The sequence below is a fragment of the Octopus sinensis genome, linkage group LG4 (assembly GCF_006345805.1).
Source record: "Octopus sinensis linkage group LG4, ASM634580v1, whole genome shotgun sequence".
Classification (NCBI taxonomy): Eukaryota; Metazoa; Mollusca; class Cephalopoda; order Octopoda; family Octopodidae; genus Octopus; species Octopus sinensis.
Genome location: NC_043000.1, coordinates 101,190,796 through 101,209,027, shown reverse-complemented (window position 1 = coordinate 101,209,027; position 18,232 = coordinate 101,190,796). Strand labels below are relative to the sequence as shown.

Sequence of the window (18,232 nt, the reverse complement as noted above, 5' to 3'; positions counted from 1 at the left end):
CACTTCTACTTGGTTGTAATGTTTCAGAAGACTGCAAGCTGAAGCTTATGCTAGTTTATCATTCAGAACTGCAACAACCAATAAAAGGAACAGAAAAATACATCTGCCTGCGATTTAAAAATCAAACAAGATGACTTGAAATAGAAATAAAAATTTAAACATAACAGTGTGTTTCATATTTTTATTCAGCATTCAAGATATAGTGACAGAAACAATCTTGTGTCTAGGGCATTGTTGGTGATTAATATCGTTGCAGACCATCTTCAGAATCTCAATATTTTTCAAACCTACATTGCTGTCAAAGTAGTCTACTTGTTACTGAAAACCTTTTCCTTATTCTGGCTCAGGGATGACAGAGTAATTTCTCATGTCATTACCTATTTTCTTTGGTGTACTTTTAAACAACTTGTTGCAGAAACAAATGGCCATGATAAAATATCAAGAATGTTTTGAAAAACTACTACACGAAGGTCATAAATAATGACAAAGCAGGCTGAAACAAAGACCAAGGACTGCATGAAGGAAGCTTGGAAGAGGTTATGTTCAGAAGCTTGCAAAGATATCGTGGAATTTGATGAAGAAATATAGCAGTAGCCATCATCAATACAACTTTGAGTCAGACAATATAGAGAGATTGTAAAATGGCCATCAGAAGACTTTATATATTGAAGATCTGCAGGAGATAGAAAGAAATTTTACAACTGGTTTTCTCAGTAACAGAATTATGAAAATTTTGGAAATCATGAATAAGTTGCCTGAGAATACCCTTTCTGAGAGTGCAACAGTAATGAAAAGAGAACTATTCTGGAAATGAAACTGACAAAGAACATAGACATATTGTACACTGCTGCACTCAAGAAGACATGCCTACCACAACAGGATTGGTGTACTAAAACCAAGGTACCATGTAAAAAGCATTGGTACTTGTGCCACATAAAAAATACTAGTGATGGTATCACATAAAAAGCTATGATGAGGGTGCCAAAGCAGCCAGTACGCTCTGTGAAGAGGTTAGCATTAGGAAGGACATCCAACCATAGAAACCAAGTCAAAATAGACTGCATAGCCTGATGTGGCTCCTGCCCTTGCCAGCTCTTGTCAAGGTATCCAACCCATGCCAACATGGAAAACAGACATTAAATTATGATGATGATGATCATGATCCTAATGATATTTTTCTACTAAGAATTACTTTGTCCGAGACTCAAAAACATACTGATAACAAATGTATTCTTCAAAAGGTGACCAACGTGAGAGAAGGAACCAGCACTCAAACCTAGATCAATAATATAGTTTCTTTTATCCTGCTTTTTTTATAACTGTATTATTATTGAGTGGCCAGTGTGTTTATGATTAATTTCACCTGTTTCACAATTTTATGGCTTCAGTTCTAATTAATTAAATTTGTTGTCTAATTTTATCAAAACTTTATATTACTCTGTATAATATTTTCAAAGTTATTAAGTGTTTTGATGTAGTGAGTCTCTAAACTTCTAGATCATTCTGTGATGTCTCCTGACTTGTATTTATATTCATTTTGCTGTTAAAAATAGTCCACCAAAATTTTATTATTATTTATTGTGTTATAGCAACCTGCATAGCAATGTTTCATTTAGACATATAATTTTAGAAATTACCTTCAACTCACAAAATAGGATCATTTTACAAGCTTACAACAGTCTAAGTTGCTTTAAACTGAATCAAACTGTTATTAAATTGTATATGAAACTCCTATCAAATGCGTTGACAGCCACTTTCACTCATGGGTATACGCATGTGTGTGTGCACACATAATTAAGGGTTTGGGAGAATAAACAGCGAAAATAGAACTTCCATATACCAGCATATGATTTTTCAGTTTATTTTCAGCAAAAAATCAGTCAAGCTATTCAAAATCTGAGAATTATATGCTTAGCACTCATGAAACAATGTTTATGAGTGTCCACATGAAACATTCCTCTCAGCCTTGAATCATTTTTGCAATTTTCTGCTGATTTATGAAATATGTTGTGCATTGCTGTACTCAAGAAAACCCACCACCACCCTAAAAGCAAGGTGCCACATAAAAATCACTGGTAATGGTGCCTCACAAAAAGCACCAGAACACTCTGTAAAGTGGTTGACATTAGGAAGAACATCCAACTGGAGAAACCAAGCTAAAACAGATTATGGAACCTGGAGTGGGCCTGGCCTTACCAGTTCTTGTCAAGCCATCCAAACCATGCTAGCATGGAAAACGGACATGAAATGTTGTTGATGATGATGATGATGATATATATATATATATATATATATAAATTAGAAAAAAACACCTTTTATCAATTCAATAATGAAAAATTAAATTATACCATTTAGAAAAATTACATATTATAGAAAGATTAAATATAAGATAAAGCATATAACGATGATTAAGTAATGTGCAAAATAATAAATAAAACATATATATACTTAGTAGAATTACTTAATCATTGTTATATGCTTTATCTTATATTTAATCTTTCTATAATATGTAATTTTTCTAAATGGTATAATTTAATTTTTCATTATTGAATTGATAAAAGGTGTTTTTTTTCTAATTTATATATATATATATATATATATATATATATATTAAACAATATATATTATATTTTGTGAAATTTGATTTAGTATTTCTAAATTGAATTTTTCCCCATAATTTTGGAATAATATTACCTCATATTATTATTATTATTATTATATATATATATATATAAGCACACACATACGCATGAACACATACATGTATACATATGCACACACACACAAACAAATACATATAAATTTGATTAGTTTTGTAATTAACTAATGTACACATAATTTTGCTAAGGACTTATTCTGTTTTAGGAACCAACAGCTTCAAAATATTTCACCATTTTTCTCTATAGCCTTGTCAATACTTTCCATTGTTGTACGAGATGCAGCAGATTACATTATTATGAACAAAATTCCTTGCCAACAATATATCTCAAGAAATGAATACCTCCATACATGCATACCTGTGAGTCTATATATATATATAAACTCACACACATATACATTTATGAATACACACAGATTTTATTCATATATATATATATGTTCATTTTGAGACACAAATTTCTCGATAGATGGCCAAATATTATTAACAAAATATTACATTCTGAAATTGTATAGATATATATTACAAAATCTGTTCAAGAACACCTGTAAAAGAATTGGAAAAAGAAACAAAAGTTTTTCAACACCAACACCATGAATTATAAAGCCAAGACTTTGGAAATCTTATAGCTTCTAATTAAATTGTGATAAAGTGCTAAACAACAAACTTACCTGTATTCCATTTCGTCAATGGCAACAGATAAATGCCGAGGGAATTCTGGACAGGAGTACATATTCCGGTCGTCTTCAGGAATGAGATCAACATCATGGAATATACAACAATGAAATGTGAAGAGTTTTAAGGCTTCTTTAAAAGCTGCATTCATAATACGTCCTTTATTAAATGTTTCATTTCCTTGCTGCAAAAAACGATAAGAAAATGTGTAAGAGAATTTTTTTTAATGGATGTAAAATAAATAGATGTAAACACATGTCTATACATAATAAATACACACACACACACACACAGACATATTCTCTCTCTCTCTCTCTATATATATATATATATATATATAAATATATATATATATAGCAAGGAAAAATTGTAAAAATGCAGAATTAGCATTCTGCATTTTTACAATTTTTCCTTGCTTATCATTTCTCCACGTGCGGTCAACACAACCCCACCATTTATTGATCTATCTATATATATAATATATATATATATAATATTACACACATTAATACATATATATATACATACATACATAATATATATATATACATACATATAAACATTAATACACACACACACACATATATATATATACACATACATACATATAAACATTAATACACACACACATATATATATACACACATACATACATATAAACATTAATACATATATATATATAAGCAGTAATATATATACACACACACACACACACACATATATATATAAACATATATATATATACACACACACATATATATATAAACATTAATACATATACATATATATAAACAGTAATGTATATATGTATATATATAAACAGAATATATGTATAAACATTAATACATACATATATATTTTTAAACATTAATACATATATGAAAATATTTATATATATATATATATATATATATATAATAAACATTAGAAAAATCTAAAAGCAAAAGACCATTAAAAAAATCGCAAAAACTTTTAAAAGATGGTGAAATGTTATAAATTTTGCTGTAAAATTTGATTATATTTCCACGAGGCACCTTTTTCTACAATTTCTTTTAAAAGCATTGGAAAGCTGCTCTGAATAAACTACTTTATATGCTCAAATATATTGAGAAGAATTGTTTTTTTAATTGTCTTTCAGAAAAGAACTTTAACAAAGACTATATTTTTCAAAAACAATGAAATATTTTGTAAGGATTTAGGCACTTTTGAAGAAAGATAAAAACCCATATACATACATCTCTAAATATGTGTGCATTTGTGAGTGTGTATCTATTTTACATATCATCAAACAATATATGACACAAAACTAATCAGTGTTGTTTTTGTGTGTAAGTGTGTATATATTGTGTATAGTCAGTCACCTTTGTTATTTCATAATTTTTCCCATTACCATTTTGCTGAATCAGTCATTGATTCTTACAGTAAAGACTATATACTGACAGCCAGAATTTGGCCAAACCATTCAGCGATGGGGTAGTCATCACTGAAGAGCTTTAATTTCTGGCAATACTAGAATTCTAGTATGGTGATCTCACTGTCAGTGTGTAGACATGTGCTTTTTTGCAGCTCTAATGAGTTTTTAACTCTTATTTCTAGCAATGTCAGTGCTACTCTGCACCCTCACTCACATTTAGTGACAACTGAATTTTATCCTATTTGGTTTTATATTGTGTATAGCCGCCTTCATTATTTTATATGTGTGTGCATGTGTGTGTGTGCATATATTACTCTTTTACTCCTATACTTGTTTCAGTCATTTGACTGCAGCCATGCTGGAGCACCGCCTTTAGTCGAGCAAATCGACCCCACGACTTATTCTTTGTGAGCCTAGTACTTATTCTATCAGTCTCTTTTGCCAAACCACTAAGTTACGGGGACATAAACACACCAGCATCGGTTGTCAAGCAATGCTGGGGGGACACAAACACTCAAACATATACACACACATACATATATATATATATATACATATATACGACAGGCTTCTTTCAGTTTCCGTCTAACAAATCCACTCACAAGGCTTTGGTTGGCCCGAGGCTATAGTAGAAGACACTTGCCCAAGGTGCCATGCAGTGGGACTGAACCCAGAACCATGTGGCTGGTAAGCAAGCTACTTACCACACAGCCACTCCTGCACCTTATATATATATATATCATCATCATCATCATCATCATCGTTTAACGTCCGCTTTCCATGCTAGCATGGGTTGGACGGTTCAACTGGGGTCTGGGAAGCCCGAAGGCTGCACCAGGCCAGTCAGATGTGGCAGTGTTTCTACAGCTGGATGCCCTTCCTAACGCCAACCACTCCGAGAGTGTAGTGGGTGATTTTATGTGCCACCGACACAGGTGCCAGACGAGGCTGGCAGACGGCCACGCTCGGATGGTGTTTTTTATGTGCCACCGACACAGGTGCCAGACGAGGCTGGCAGACGGCCACGCTCGGATGGTGTTTTTTATGTGCCACCGACACAGGTGCCAGACGAGGCTGGCAGACGGCCACGCTCGGATGGTGTTTTTTATGTGCCACCGACACAGGTGCCAGACGAGGCTGGCAGACGGCCACGCTCGGATGGTGTTTTTTCTTATGTGTCACCGACACAGGTGCTAGACGAGGCTGGCGGACGGCCACGCTCGGAAGGTGTTTGTTACGTGCCCTCAGCACGGAGGCCAGTCATTGCGGTACTGGCTACGGTCACGTTCGGATGGTTTTCTTATGTGCCACCGGCACTGGTACCACAAGGATACAAATTCCATTGATGTTCATCTATTTTGATTTGGTTCGATTTGATTTGATACGATTCGATTCGATTCTCACTTGCCTCAACAGGTCTTCACAAGTGTCACAAGAAGGAAGGTATGCACAGGTGGACTGACTACGTCCCAGGTAGGGGCCACGGATTATGGCTTCACTAGTCTTGCCGGGTCTTCTCACGCACAGCATACTTCCATAGGTCTCGGTCTCTAGTCATTTCCATGGTGAGACCTAACGTCCGAAGGTCGTGCTTCACCACCTCGTCCCAGGTTTTCCTGGGTCTACCTCTTCCACGGGTTCCCTCAACTGCTAGGGATTGGCACTTTCTCACACACCTCTCTTCATCCATTCTCGCCACATGACCATACCAGCGCAATCGTCTCTCTTGCACACAACAACTGATGCTTCTTAGGTACAACATTTCTCTCAAGGTACTAACGCTCTGTCGAGTAAGTACACTGACATTACACATCCATCGGAGCATACTGGCTTCGTTCCTCACGAGCTTACGCATGTCCTCAGCAGTCACGGCCCATGTTTCACTGCCATGTAGCATAGCTGTTCGTACACATGCATCATACAGTCTGCCTTTTACTCTGAGCGAGAGGCCTTTAGTCACCAGCAGAGGTAAGAGCTCCCTAAACTTTGCCCAGGCTATTCTTATTCTAGCAGTTACACTTTCAGCGCACCCACCCCCACTACTGACTTGGTCACCTAGATAGCGGAAACTATCAACTACTTCTAGTTTTTCCCCCCGGAAAGTGACAGAAGTTGTTTTCTGCAGATTTTCGGAGGTCAGTGCTCCAGAGCACCTGCCACATACAAAAACTATCTTCCCAGTTAGCCTACCTTTGACATTGCTGCACCTCTTATGTGTCCATAGCTTACACTGGGTACATCTTATAGAGTTTCTACCTACACCTTTTCTACAGATCGAACAGGGCCATCTTCCTGATGATATTTGTGGGTTTTCTACCTTTCTACTTATTAGTACTTTGGTTTTAGCTAGGTTGACTCTAAGGCCCCTCGATTCTAAACCCTCCTTCCACACCTGGAACTTCTCCTCCAGTTCTGATAGTGACTCAGCGATTAGAGCGAGGTCGTCAGCATAGAGGAGCTCCCAGGGGCAACCGGACTTGAATTCCTCCGTTATTGCCTGGAGGACTATGATAAATAGGAGGGGGCTGAGTACTGAACCCTGGTGGACCCCAACCTCTACTTTGAATTCTTCTGTGTACATGTTGCCAACTCTAACCTTACTTACGGCATCTCTGTACATGGCTTGCACAGCCCTCACCAGCCATTCATCTATCCCTAGTTTCCTCATTGACCACCAGATGATGGGGCGGGGGACCCTATCAAAGGCTTTCTCCATGTCAACAAAAGCCAGGTACAGGGGCTTATCCTTGGCTAGGTATTTCTCCTGCAGCTGCCTTACCAGGAATATAGCATCAGTGGTGCTTTTCCCTGGGACAAACCCAAACTGCATCTCATCTAAACTAACTCTCTCTCTAATTAGTTGGGCTAAGACCCTCTCCGTAACCTTCATTACCTGATCCAACAGCTTGATACCTCTGTAATTATTTGTATCCAGGGCATCACCTTTACCTTTGTAGCAGTTGACTAGTATGCTGCTACACCAGTCATTGGGTATGACTCCTTCGTGTATCACCTGGTTGACTATACGGGTGACTAGGTTATAGCCGACACTGCCAGATATTTTGAGCATCTCTGCAGTAATTCCTGATGGGCCTGGGGCTTTCCCTGTCTTCATGCTCCTAACTGCCTTAGCTACTACGGAACTATCAACTCGGATAGCTGGTCCCTCTGTTGGGTCAACATTTGGCAGACTCTCTTTATCCCATTCATTTTCTTTATTCAGCAAACTTTCATAGTGGCATCTCCAAACCTCTCTCTTTGCATCCTCATTTAGCGCAAGTGAACCATCATCCATGCGAACACACTTCTCTCCTACCACATCACGATTCTCTCTCACACACTGTCTTGCAACACGAAATACCTCAAGTCTTTCATCCTCACGGCTCAGAACATTGGCAAATTTTTTTCTTATCCGCTTCCCCTCTGGCTAATAAACCTGTCTCCTAGCTTCCCTTTTGGCTGTCTGATACAATTCCCTGCTACCACCGTTCTTCCAGTCCTTCCAAGCCTGTCTCATATATATATATATATATATATATATATATATATATATACACATACATTTTTAGCTGGCTATATGACACACTATCTGTGTTCTTACATTTGCAAACAAGGAGCTCAGCACTCACATCCAACACAAAACAACATCTGTGGACTGGTTTCTGGGTTGTTGCTCTTTATCAACACTGAGCAGCTGCTTTGGCTAGATGGCGTTGCTGAATTCACTGTTTGAACATATGGTTTTCAAAGTGACACACAGCCACTGATCAAAAACTAGAAATATTATTTTTTCTAAATCTATCAAAGAGAGACATTCAGTAACAGTTCTTCAAAGTAAAGGCTATTTGCCAACATAATGTGGATGTCCCAAAAGGGACGACATTACCTCCGACTGCGAGTCCGCTGCCCTAACCACTGGGCCATTGCGCCTACACATTTCAAATTACATTTTTTAAAAATTCATTGTGCACTGTTTGAGAATCATAAATCTTTACTAGTCTAAGAGAGTCAAAGAAGTGTATAGGTATTGCCCTGTTTTACATCCTCAGACAAACAGATAAAAAAATTATTGCAAGATAAGTGAAGAACATAATGAAATCTAGAAGTTAAAATGAACTATAAAAACCAGTGTATGAAACAATAGAATGACAAAAACATAAAAACCTACCAAGACATAACAACATCATGGAGAAATGAGTTCTGAGAAAGGAGAATTAATTATCTAGCATTGTGAAAGTAAATTTTATTGATCTGTAGGTGTTCTAATGATAAACTCTGTGATTTAAAACATACATACATACAGACAGACAGATAGAGGGAGGGAAAGAGAGAGAGAGGGAGAGATAGAGAGAGAGACAGATAGACAGAGGTAAATATATAGATAAATATAGATAGATACAAATATATATATATATAAACATATAACTATATATATATATATATATATATATATATGTGTGTGTGTGTGTGTATGTAGCTAGCTAACTAGATCGACAGAGAGACAGACAGATAGATAGATTGATAGATAGATATGCAAACAGATAGATTTGCTGATAGATAAATAGATATGCAGACAAACAGACAGACATAAAAGAATTCTATATCAACTTTTATCTGTACAAACCAATTCTGTTACAGTTTTAATTTGACTTATGACCTGTTTTATACATTTTTTTTCTTCTTTTCTGCTTCCTAATTGAAGTCCTTTCATATTATTTACATTGTTAATATCCAAAGGGAAATAAGAGAAGTTACAATATGCCTACATCACCAAAATTTAACGTCTGTTTTCCATGCTAGCATGGGTTGGATGGCTTAACAGTAACTGGCAAGGCCAGGGCCCACATCAGGTTCCATAGTCTGTTTTAGTTTGATTTCTATGGCTGGGTGCCCTTCCTAATGCCAACCACTTTACAGAGTGTACTGGTTGTGTTTTACATAGCAGCATTACCAGTGCTTTTTACGTAGCACTAACACCCACACCAACACTTTTTGTGTGACTACCTGCCCACCACAAAAGAATTGAGATATCATATACACCTATATTTACTTTGAAGCACTGTGCCAATGGAATGCTCTTGGCTGATCATGAGCTAAACAATAACTAACTCATGATTCACTACTATATCATGATTTCTTATATTGGTTTCAAATTTTGTCACAAGTCAATTTCAGGGGTGGGGGAGTTGATTACATTGACCCCGGGGTTCAATTGGTACTAATTTTATTGACCCTGAAAGGATGGAAAGCAAAGTCGACCATGAGAGAATTTGAACTCAGAACATAAGGATGAACAAAATGCCGTGAAGCATTTTGCCCAGTGTGATAACGATTCTGCCAGCTTGCTGCCAAGTGTGACTTCTTATATTGAGATGAGATCAAATACAATTTAGGGAGGAGGAAATGGAAAATAATGATACTGAAGCTTTTCCTCAAAAACTCTATACAACATTCTCATCACTGTCTTAAAAATCCCCTTTTCCATTCTTGCATGGATCAGATAGAGTTTGTTGAAATACATTTCTTCTGTTGGATGCCCTTTCTGTCACCAACCCTCATCAATTTCCAAGCAAGGTAATATTTCCTCAAAGCCAGACATGTTTCTGCAGAAGATTGGAAATGAATGACACAGCATGTATGACATTTACACTCATTTACAATTATTGTGTGATGTCAAGGCAAAGAGACACAAACATACACAAATTCACACACATTTATATATATACACATACATACATACATACATACATACATACATACATGCATACATATATACATACACAGATATTAGTGTGCATGTATGGCCTAGTGACTAGGCCATTTCATTCATGATCATTAGATCAAGGGCTCAATTCCAAGACTGGGGAGTGCATTGTGTTTTTGGGCAAAACACCTTATTTCACATTGCTCCAGACCCAGTTCAATCAGAGATGAATATTGGCCAACTCACCAAACAATGGAAAAGTGCATTATGACCAGCACATTTGACAAACAACATTTGTCAGCCTGGTCTGGATGGTTTGACTGAGGGCTGGTAAGCCAGAAGGCTTCACCAGTCTCCACTCTGATCTGGCAAGGTTTCTACTGCTGGATGCCCTTCCTAATGCCAACCACTCCAAGAGTGTAGTGGGTGCTTTTATGTGCCACCAGACTACATGCCAGTCAGGTGGAGCTGGCATCGGCCATGAGATATATATATATATATATATCATCATCATCATTTAACGTCCGCTTTCCATGCTAGCATGGGTTGGACGGTTCAACTGGGGTCTGGGGAGCCCGAAGGCTGCACCAGGCCAGTCATATCTGGCAGTGTTTCTACAGCTGGATGCCCTTCCTAATGCCAACCACTCCGAGAGTGTAGTGGGTGATTTTATGTGCCACCGACACAGGTGCCAGACGAGGCTGGCAGACGGTCACGCTCGGATGGTGCTTTTATGTGCCACCGACACAGGTGCCAGATGAGGCTGGCGAACGGCCACGATCGGATGGTGTTTGTTACGTGCCCACAGCACGGAGGCCAGTCGATGCGGTACTGGCTACGGCCACGTTCGGATGGTTTTCTTGTGTGCCACCGGCACTGGTACCACATATATATATATATATATATATATGCATGTATGTATGTATACATATACAACACTGGTGCATCAGCATGGCCACAGCTCTGTGCTGAAGCTAGAGAGAAAAAAATACATACATGTATGTATATATTTTTTAACCTTTTAAAACAAGCCCTCTGTAGTTTTTTCACTTTTTACTGTTTTCTATATTTATATATATATATATATATATATATATATATATATAATATATATACATGTATATATATATACATACATACATGTATACATATACATACATGTATATATATAATGTATATATATACATGTATATATATACATACATGTATATATATATATACATGTATATATATAAATGTATATATATACATGTATATATATACATGTATATATATATATATATATATATATATATATATATATACATACATATATATACATATATATATATATATATATATATATACATATATAAAACGGAGTAAAATGGCGGTGCCCCAGCATGGCCACAGCTCATTAGCTGAAACTGGAAAAATCAAATCAAAATCATATATATATTATATATATATATATATACATACATATATATATATATATATTCACATACATATATATATATATATATATTCACATACATGTATATATATACATACAAACATATATATATATATGTATAGACGACAGGCTTCTTTCAATTTCCATCCACCAAATCTACTCTGAAGGGTTTGGTCAATCCTGGGCTATAGATAGCTAAAGACACTTTCCCGAGGTGCCATACTGTTGGACTGAACCCAAGACTAAATGGTTGTGAAGCAAACCTCTTAACTACACAACCATACTCGTGCCGTAACTATGATTTTGCTGCAGCCATGCTTGCACTTTACAGCTATGCCTGCATATCACTGCTATGTCTGCACCATACTAATGTGTGTGCATCTGTATGTGTGCATGTGTATAAATGCACACACACTCACTCACAGAGTTTGTATTATCCAATTTAAATATCTATTGAGTCTAAATTTTATCGACCTTGTCAGGTTTTGTCAGACATGACAGAGCTGTCTCAGACCAAATTCTTGATTCAAATATACTTGGATATGATCAGATTCTTCAGAATGTCAAAAAAAATACACCTTGATTGACACTGGTGCCTACACACTAAGAAATTTTCTCTTAGAATCAATAATTTTGATATGTTATTGATCTTGTAGTTGTTTAGTCCCAGAGCAGACCTGTTATAACTGAAGGAATTCTGGCAGTGATCTTTCCATCATTTTGTTTATCAGGAATAATAGTACATCTAGAAATGGCCGAAAAAATGTATTTTTCACTATTTAAAAAAACAAAAAGATGCTAGGTATGATGTGAAGAAGATTTAGCTGCTATTTCAAGAGTATAGGCTTCCTCCTTGGCATGTGGCCTCATTATTTTTTTAATACAGCAGTAAATGATTTGAGGGAGATTTCCTTATTATTTCAGGCAAGTCATGCATTGATTGATTTCTACTTCATTGAAACCTACTTCATTGATTGATTTAGTGTAGCTAATTAATTGAGAGAGGAGAAAAAAACATGGACAATTTGCTCATAAATGGATAGCTCGTAATCTATAAATGCATAAATTCGTTGAGGTAAAACATGTTCCGCTGGTGCTACCACATTTCATTAAACTACTTTTCCTCAAACAACTTTTATTAAATAATTTTGTCTGAAACAACTTTTCATCAAACAAAGTTTTCATCAAATGACTCATCAAACTACTTCACATCAAACAACTTTTCTTCAAGCTGTTTTACATCAAACTACTTTTCATCAAACAATTTTTCCTCAAACTGCTCTTTTTTTACCCTCTTACTCTTTTACTTGTTCCAACCATTTGACAGCAGCCATGCTGGAGCACCGCCTTTAGTCGAGCAAATCGACCCCAGGACTTATTCTTTGTAAGCCTAGTATTTATTCTATCGGTCTCTTTTGCCAAACCATTAAGTTATGGGAACGTAAACACACCAGCATCGGTTGTCAAGCGATGGTGGGGGGACAAACAGACACACAAACACACACACACATATATATATACATACATACATACAACAGGCTTCTTTCAGTCTCCATCTACCAAATCCACTCACAAAGCTTTGGTCGGCCTGAGGCTATAGAAGACACTTGCCCAAGGTGCCACACAGTGGGACTGAACCCGGAACAATGTGGCTGGTAAGCAAGCTACTTACCACACAGCCACTCCTGCTTTTCATCAAACAAGTATTTATCAAGTAATTTTTCATCAATTGATTTTTCATCAAATGACTTCTGATCAAACTACTTTTCACCAAACTTCTCATCAAACAGCTTTCTAACATACTGCTTAACATCAAACATTGGACAGATTTTTACCAAAATGACTTTTCATACAATAATTTAGAAAATATATCATTTTGTAAATAAATTTTTCAGCAACTATCATGCAATTGTTCAATAATACAATTTTTAGAACATCAAATCTTTACAAACAACTTGACTAGTAGTACTCTCCCTCTCTCTCTCTCTCTCTCAAATTTATCTGCCTATATAAGTGCACACATATTTTATGTCCATTGCACAGAAAAAAATTATTTTGTAATTGGTCATTATGTATATTGTACAAACTGTTTTCATATATGTTTAATAAAAAGTGTTTGATGAAAAATCATTTGGTTTTAAAAAATCACTTAAAGGAAAGTAGTTTGATAAAAGAAATTTATCAGTGAAAATTTATCAATGAAAAACAGCTTGACCAAAAACTCATTGGAATGAACAGTCATTGTTTGCAATACAATTTCCTGAAAAATAATATAATAATGAAATTATTGTATAAAGTGCTCAGGTGCACTGCAACTCATCAAAGGTGCATGTACAGTACATAGAATTATGTACAAATGTCATCAAAGTGAACAGTGTATGAGTCAGGATATACATGTGTGCATGCGTATGGAGGGATATCAGGTGTAGTGTTGACGAATTTCAGGAAGCAAGGAGGTTTTAAAGGATGCGATGTCTCGGCAGCTAACAACTGATGCAGGTAGTTTGTTCCATGCTTCAGCAACTCTGAGTGTGAAAAAATGTTTTTGATAGTCGTGGGAGCTGTGCTGTTTTCTGACTTTGTAGGCATGCCCATGTGTGTTAGACACATGGAGCTCAAAAAGGTGTTCGAGGTGGTTGTTGGCATGATGGTTAATAATTTTGTGGGTGTTTATCAAGTCAGTTGCCAGACATTGGATCTTAAATGTATCTATGCCCAGGAAGCAAGGTGTTCAGAGTATGGTAGATGCTTGATGGAGGGTATTCACTTGGTTGCATCTGAACAGTTTCCAGAAGGTCAATGTTCTGAGCAAGATAGGGGTTCCTGACTGGTAATGCAAATTCCCAGTGTGGCTGCACCATAGCCATATACAGCATTAGATTGCTGGAGAGTGACTGACAAAGGTTTTGCTGAGTGATGCCAAGACACCCTCAGCCTTCTTGACAATTTTAGAGATGTGCTTTGTCCAGTGCAAATTGCTGCTGACAGTAATGCCCAGGTCACATTCACAAGAAGACTTCTTGATATTAGTCTTGTGGGGAGAGTATGTGGATGCTGGTTTTTTTCCTTCCAAAATGCATGATCGTACACTTGTCCACAGCCTGCTTGAGATGCCAGTCCATGATCCATCATTGCACTGTGTCCAGGTCCAATTGCAGGAAAGATCTATAGCATTCAGGATCTGTCCTTTTTATTTCAAGGTACAGCTTGACATCATTTGCATATTTCAGCACTGTAGCATTCTTTAAGTTGGCATCCATGTCATTAATGTATGCAACAAACAAAAGGGGACCAAGTACAGATCCCTGTGGTACATCAGAGGACATCTCATAGGGTGAAGAATGCGGTCATTATTCATTATTTATAGACGAAAGATAATTTTTAAACATATATTTAAAAAGCAAATACATTTAAAGGTCTATAACAGACTAACACACTACAAAAACAAATCCATTTATTTTTCTGATATTGTTTGTATTCTTGTCATTCCAGTTTATTATATGTAAATATATATATACACATTTGCACATCAATGATTTCAGATTTCAGTCAATATACATATACACACATAAACACACATACATATATATATAAACATACAAGAGCACACCCTCAAATTCTTAGCGATCTCCAGCTAAGCAGAAAAACATTACAGTCATCTCAGTGTAAAGACATTGATTACATCTCAGATGAATTAATTGATAAAATATTGATTTATTGATATGCTTATTTGACACATTAAATTGTCTCCTGGTCACAGGAAAAATTTTCATGATTTTGTTCGGATTTTTTTGTGGGGTGCATTTTAAGAATTTTCAACTGAGATACTTTTTAAATGGTTCACAACATTGAATCTTTCTCAAGCACATCAATAACGTATTTACTAACACACACACGCACACACAAACATACACACACACACGTGTATGCTCTTTCCTCTTTCCACTTTTCTGATAAAAATTTCTCAACATAAAATGAGGGAAAAAACTTTAAAATGATTCTCTCCCTTTAAGTATGCACATTCACTTTGTGTGTGTGTGTCTGTGTCTGTCTCTCTCTCTCTCTCTCTCTCTCTCTCTCTCTCTCTCTCTCTGCCATTATGTAGCAGCCTCCAGTGAATAGAACACATATACACTTCATGAAGAACTGTTTGAAAAGTTGTCTGATGAAAAATCATTTTGTGAAGAATTTTTTAATGAACAGTAGTGTGATGAAAAGACTCTACATGAAAAGTTTGATCAGAAAAGCTGCACAAAAGTTTAGAAGGAATGTTGCAGTGAATGAGATTTGATGTCTCACCAAGAAAAAAAACAACATCCTGACACAACAAACAAATGACTAAGGATCATTGCAACTGGAAATCATGCTGTTAATAATCAAATGATTAATTATCTCCAACCTGTAACACATAACTTACAAAACCGGTACAGGTAGAAAAATTTTGAAGTTCTTTTAGTTTCTTTTTCCTTCCTTTAATTAAAACTAGAAGTTCTAATCTATTTTCCAATTTAAAATTATTCAGCAAAATAATAAATATATTTTTACGACATTATTCTACAAAAAGTCATGACAATGAAGAATTTGATGAAATATTGTTCTCTGGTTCCATCCTACTAAGAAGCTAACTTAATTTATTAACTTGCCTGTACTATATCTTAGCAGTGTCATGGACTTGTATAAACTTGGCAACTAGAATCATGTTGAAAGACAAAAAAGAAAACTATAGCAGTAGTACAAGATCCATTAAATGCACTTGGCTTCACTTAGTCATTATACATCATTTATAGATGAAAGATAATTTTTACCCACAAATTTAAAAAGTAAATACATTTAGAGATTTGTAATAGACTAACAAACTACAAAAAAATCCATTTATTTTTCTTATTGTGTTTGTCTACTTGCTATTCCAGTTTATTATATGTAAACATATATATACACACATTAACACATCAATGATTTCAGATTTCAGTCAACATTCACATACATATATACATGCACACATATAAACACGCACACACACACACACACATAAACATGCATACAAGAGCATGCCCTCAAATTCTTAGCGATCTCCAGCTAAGCAGAAAAACATTACAGTCATCTCAGTGTAAAGACATTGATTAAATCTCAGTTGGATTAATTGATAAAATATTGATTTATTGATATGCTTATTTGACACATTAAATTGTCTCCTGGTCACAGGAAAATTTTCATGATTTTGTTTACTTTTTTTTTATGCATGTTAAGAATTTTCAACTGAGATACTTTTTAAATGGTTCACAACATTGAATCTCTCTCACACACATCAACTAGGAAAGCACTCAGAGAGCACAGACCTCCTCCAAGGAGCTCATTTCTACCCATATACACGCATGCTGAAAATCGCCCAATTTCCCAAACCAACGCCAGCAAAAACATAACCTCCTTGGCGGGGTTTAAAAAAAAAATAACACAGCCATATGATTTTTTAAAAAAAACCCTTTAAAAACAAGAATCATCTGAAGCAGTTATAATACAGCAATGACAACAGCAAGCTCACAGTGGCAGTGGAGGGAGCAAAGCCTGAGCTTTTTGAGTCAATCCCAATAGTCAAGGCTTATCATGACATCCTCCGCAAACCTCCGCCAAGCAGCTCATTTTAAGATAGATACGTGAGTAAAATTACTAATAAAGAAACGAAAATAAAATTTGGAAACAGCAACTCCACCATAGGTTATGTGGAAACAATGAACATGTTTTCAAGGGAGATAATGAAAGAACGTAACATTGTAATACTTCATGTAAAGTAAATATAACAATTGAAAAATCCTTCAAGAATCCATAATCATCATCTATTCCTTGTGTGATTACCAACTTTTCCTGCAAGTTTCATCAGATACCGTTCACAACTTTTTGAGTTATTTTGCACACAGACGGACAGACGAACAAACCAACGCCGATGAAAACATAATCTCCTTCCTTGGCAGAGGTAAATAACCAATTTACCAACACACACACACACACAGAGATTTTGTCAGGAAGTAGTCTGTACATGGTTGCTTGCTCTGCTAGGATCAGCACCCAAATGCCTCAAATCACACCATAAGGAAATATTAGAGCAGGACAGTGGATTTCAATCAAAATGTCAGACTCTAATGTATCAGAGGTAGAAGTTAGAGGTTTTGCAAAATATCCTTAAGAAACCTCACAACACCTCTTTCGGAATTCTTCTGACCCAGCACAAAACAGTTACACCATAGCTATTGGCATTACCATTATATTTTAAGTAAGAGCTCCAAAACAGAAGTGACCTTGAATATGACATCAGTAGAGAGCAATGTATTACAGGTGATGGTGATTATGGCA

The 18,232-nt window shown here is 35.9% G+C and overlaps 1 protein-coding gene across 1 annotated transcript in view; it reads right to left on the bottom strand.

Annotated features, from left to right (window-relative positions):
* Positions 1-18,232, bottom strand: part of LOC115210886 (beta-1,4-N-acetylgalactosaminyltransferase bre-4) — a 969,826-nt gene that overhangs the window by 670,981 nt on the left and 280,613 nt on the right. The window contains exon 2 of the mRNA XM_029779657.2: positions 3,331-3,518. Within this exon, the coding sequence (XP_029635517.2) occupies positions 3,331-3,518 (188 nt within the window). The remainder of the gene's footprint in view (positions 1-3,330; positions 3,519-18,232) is intronic.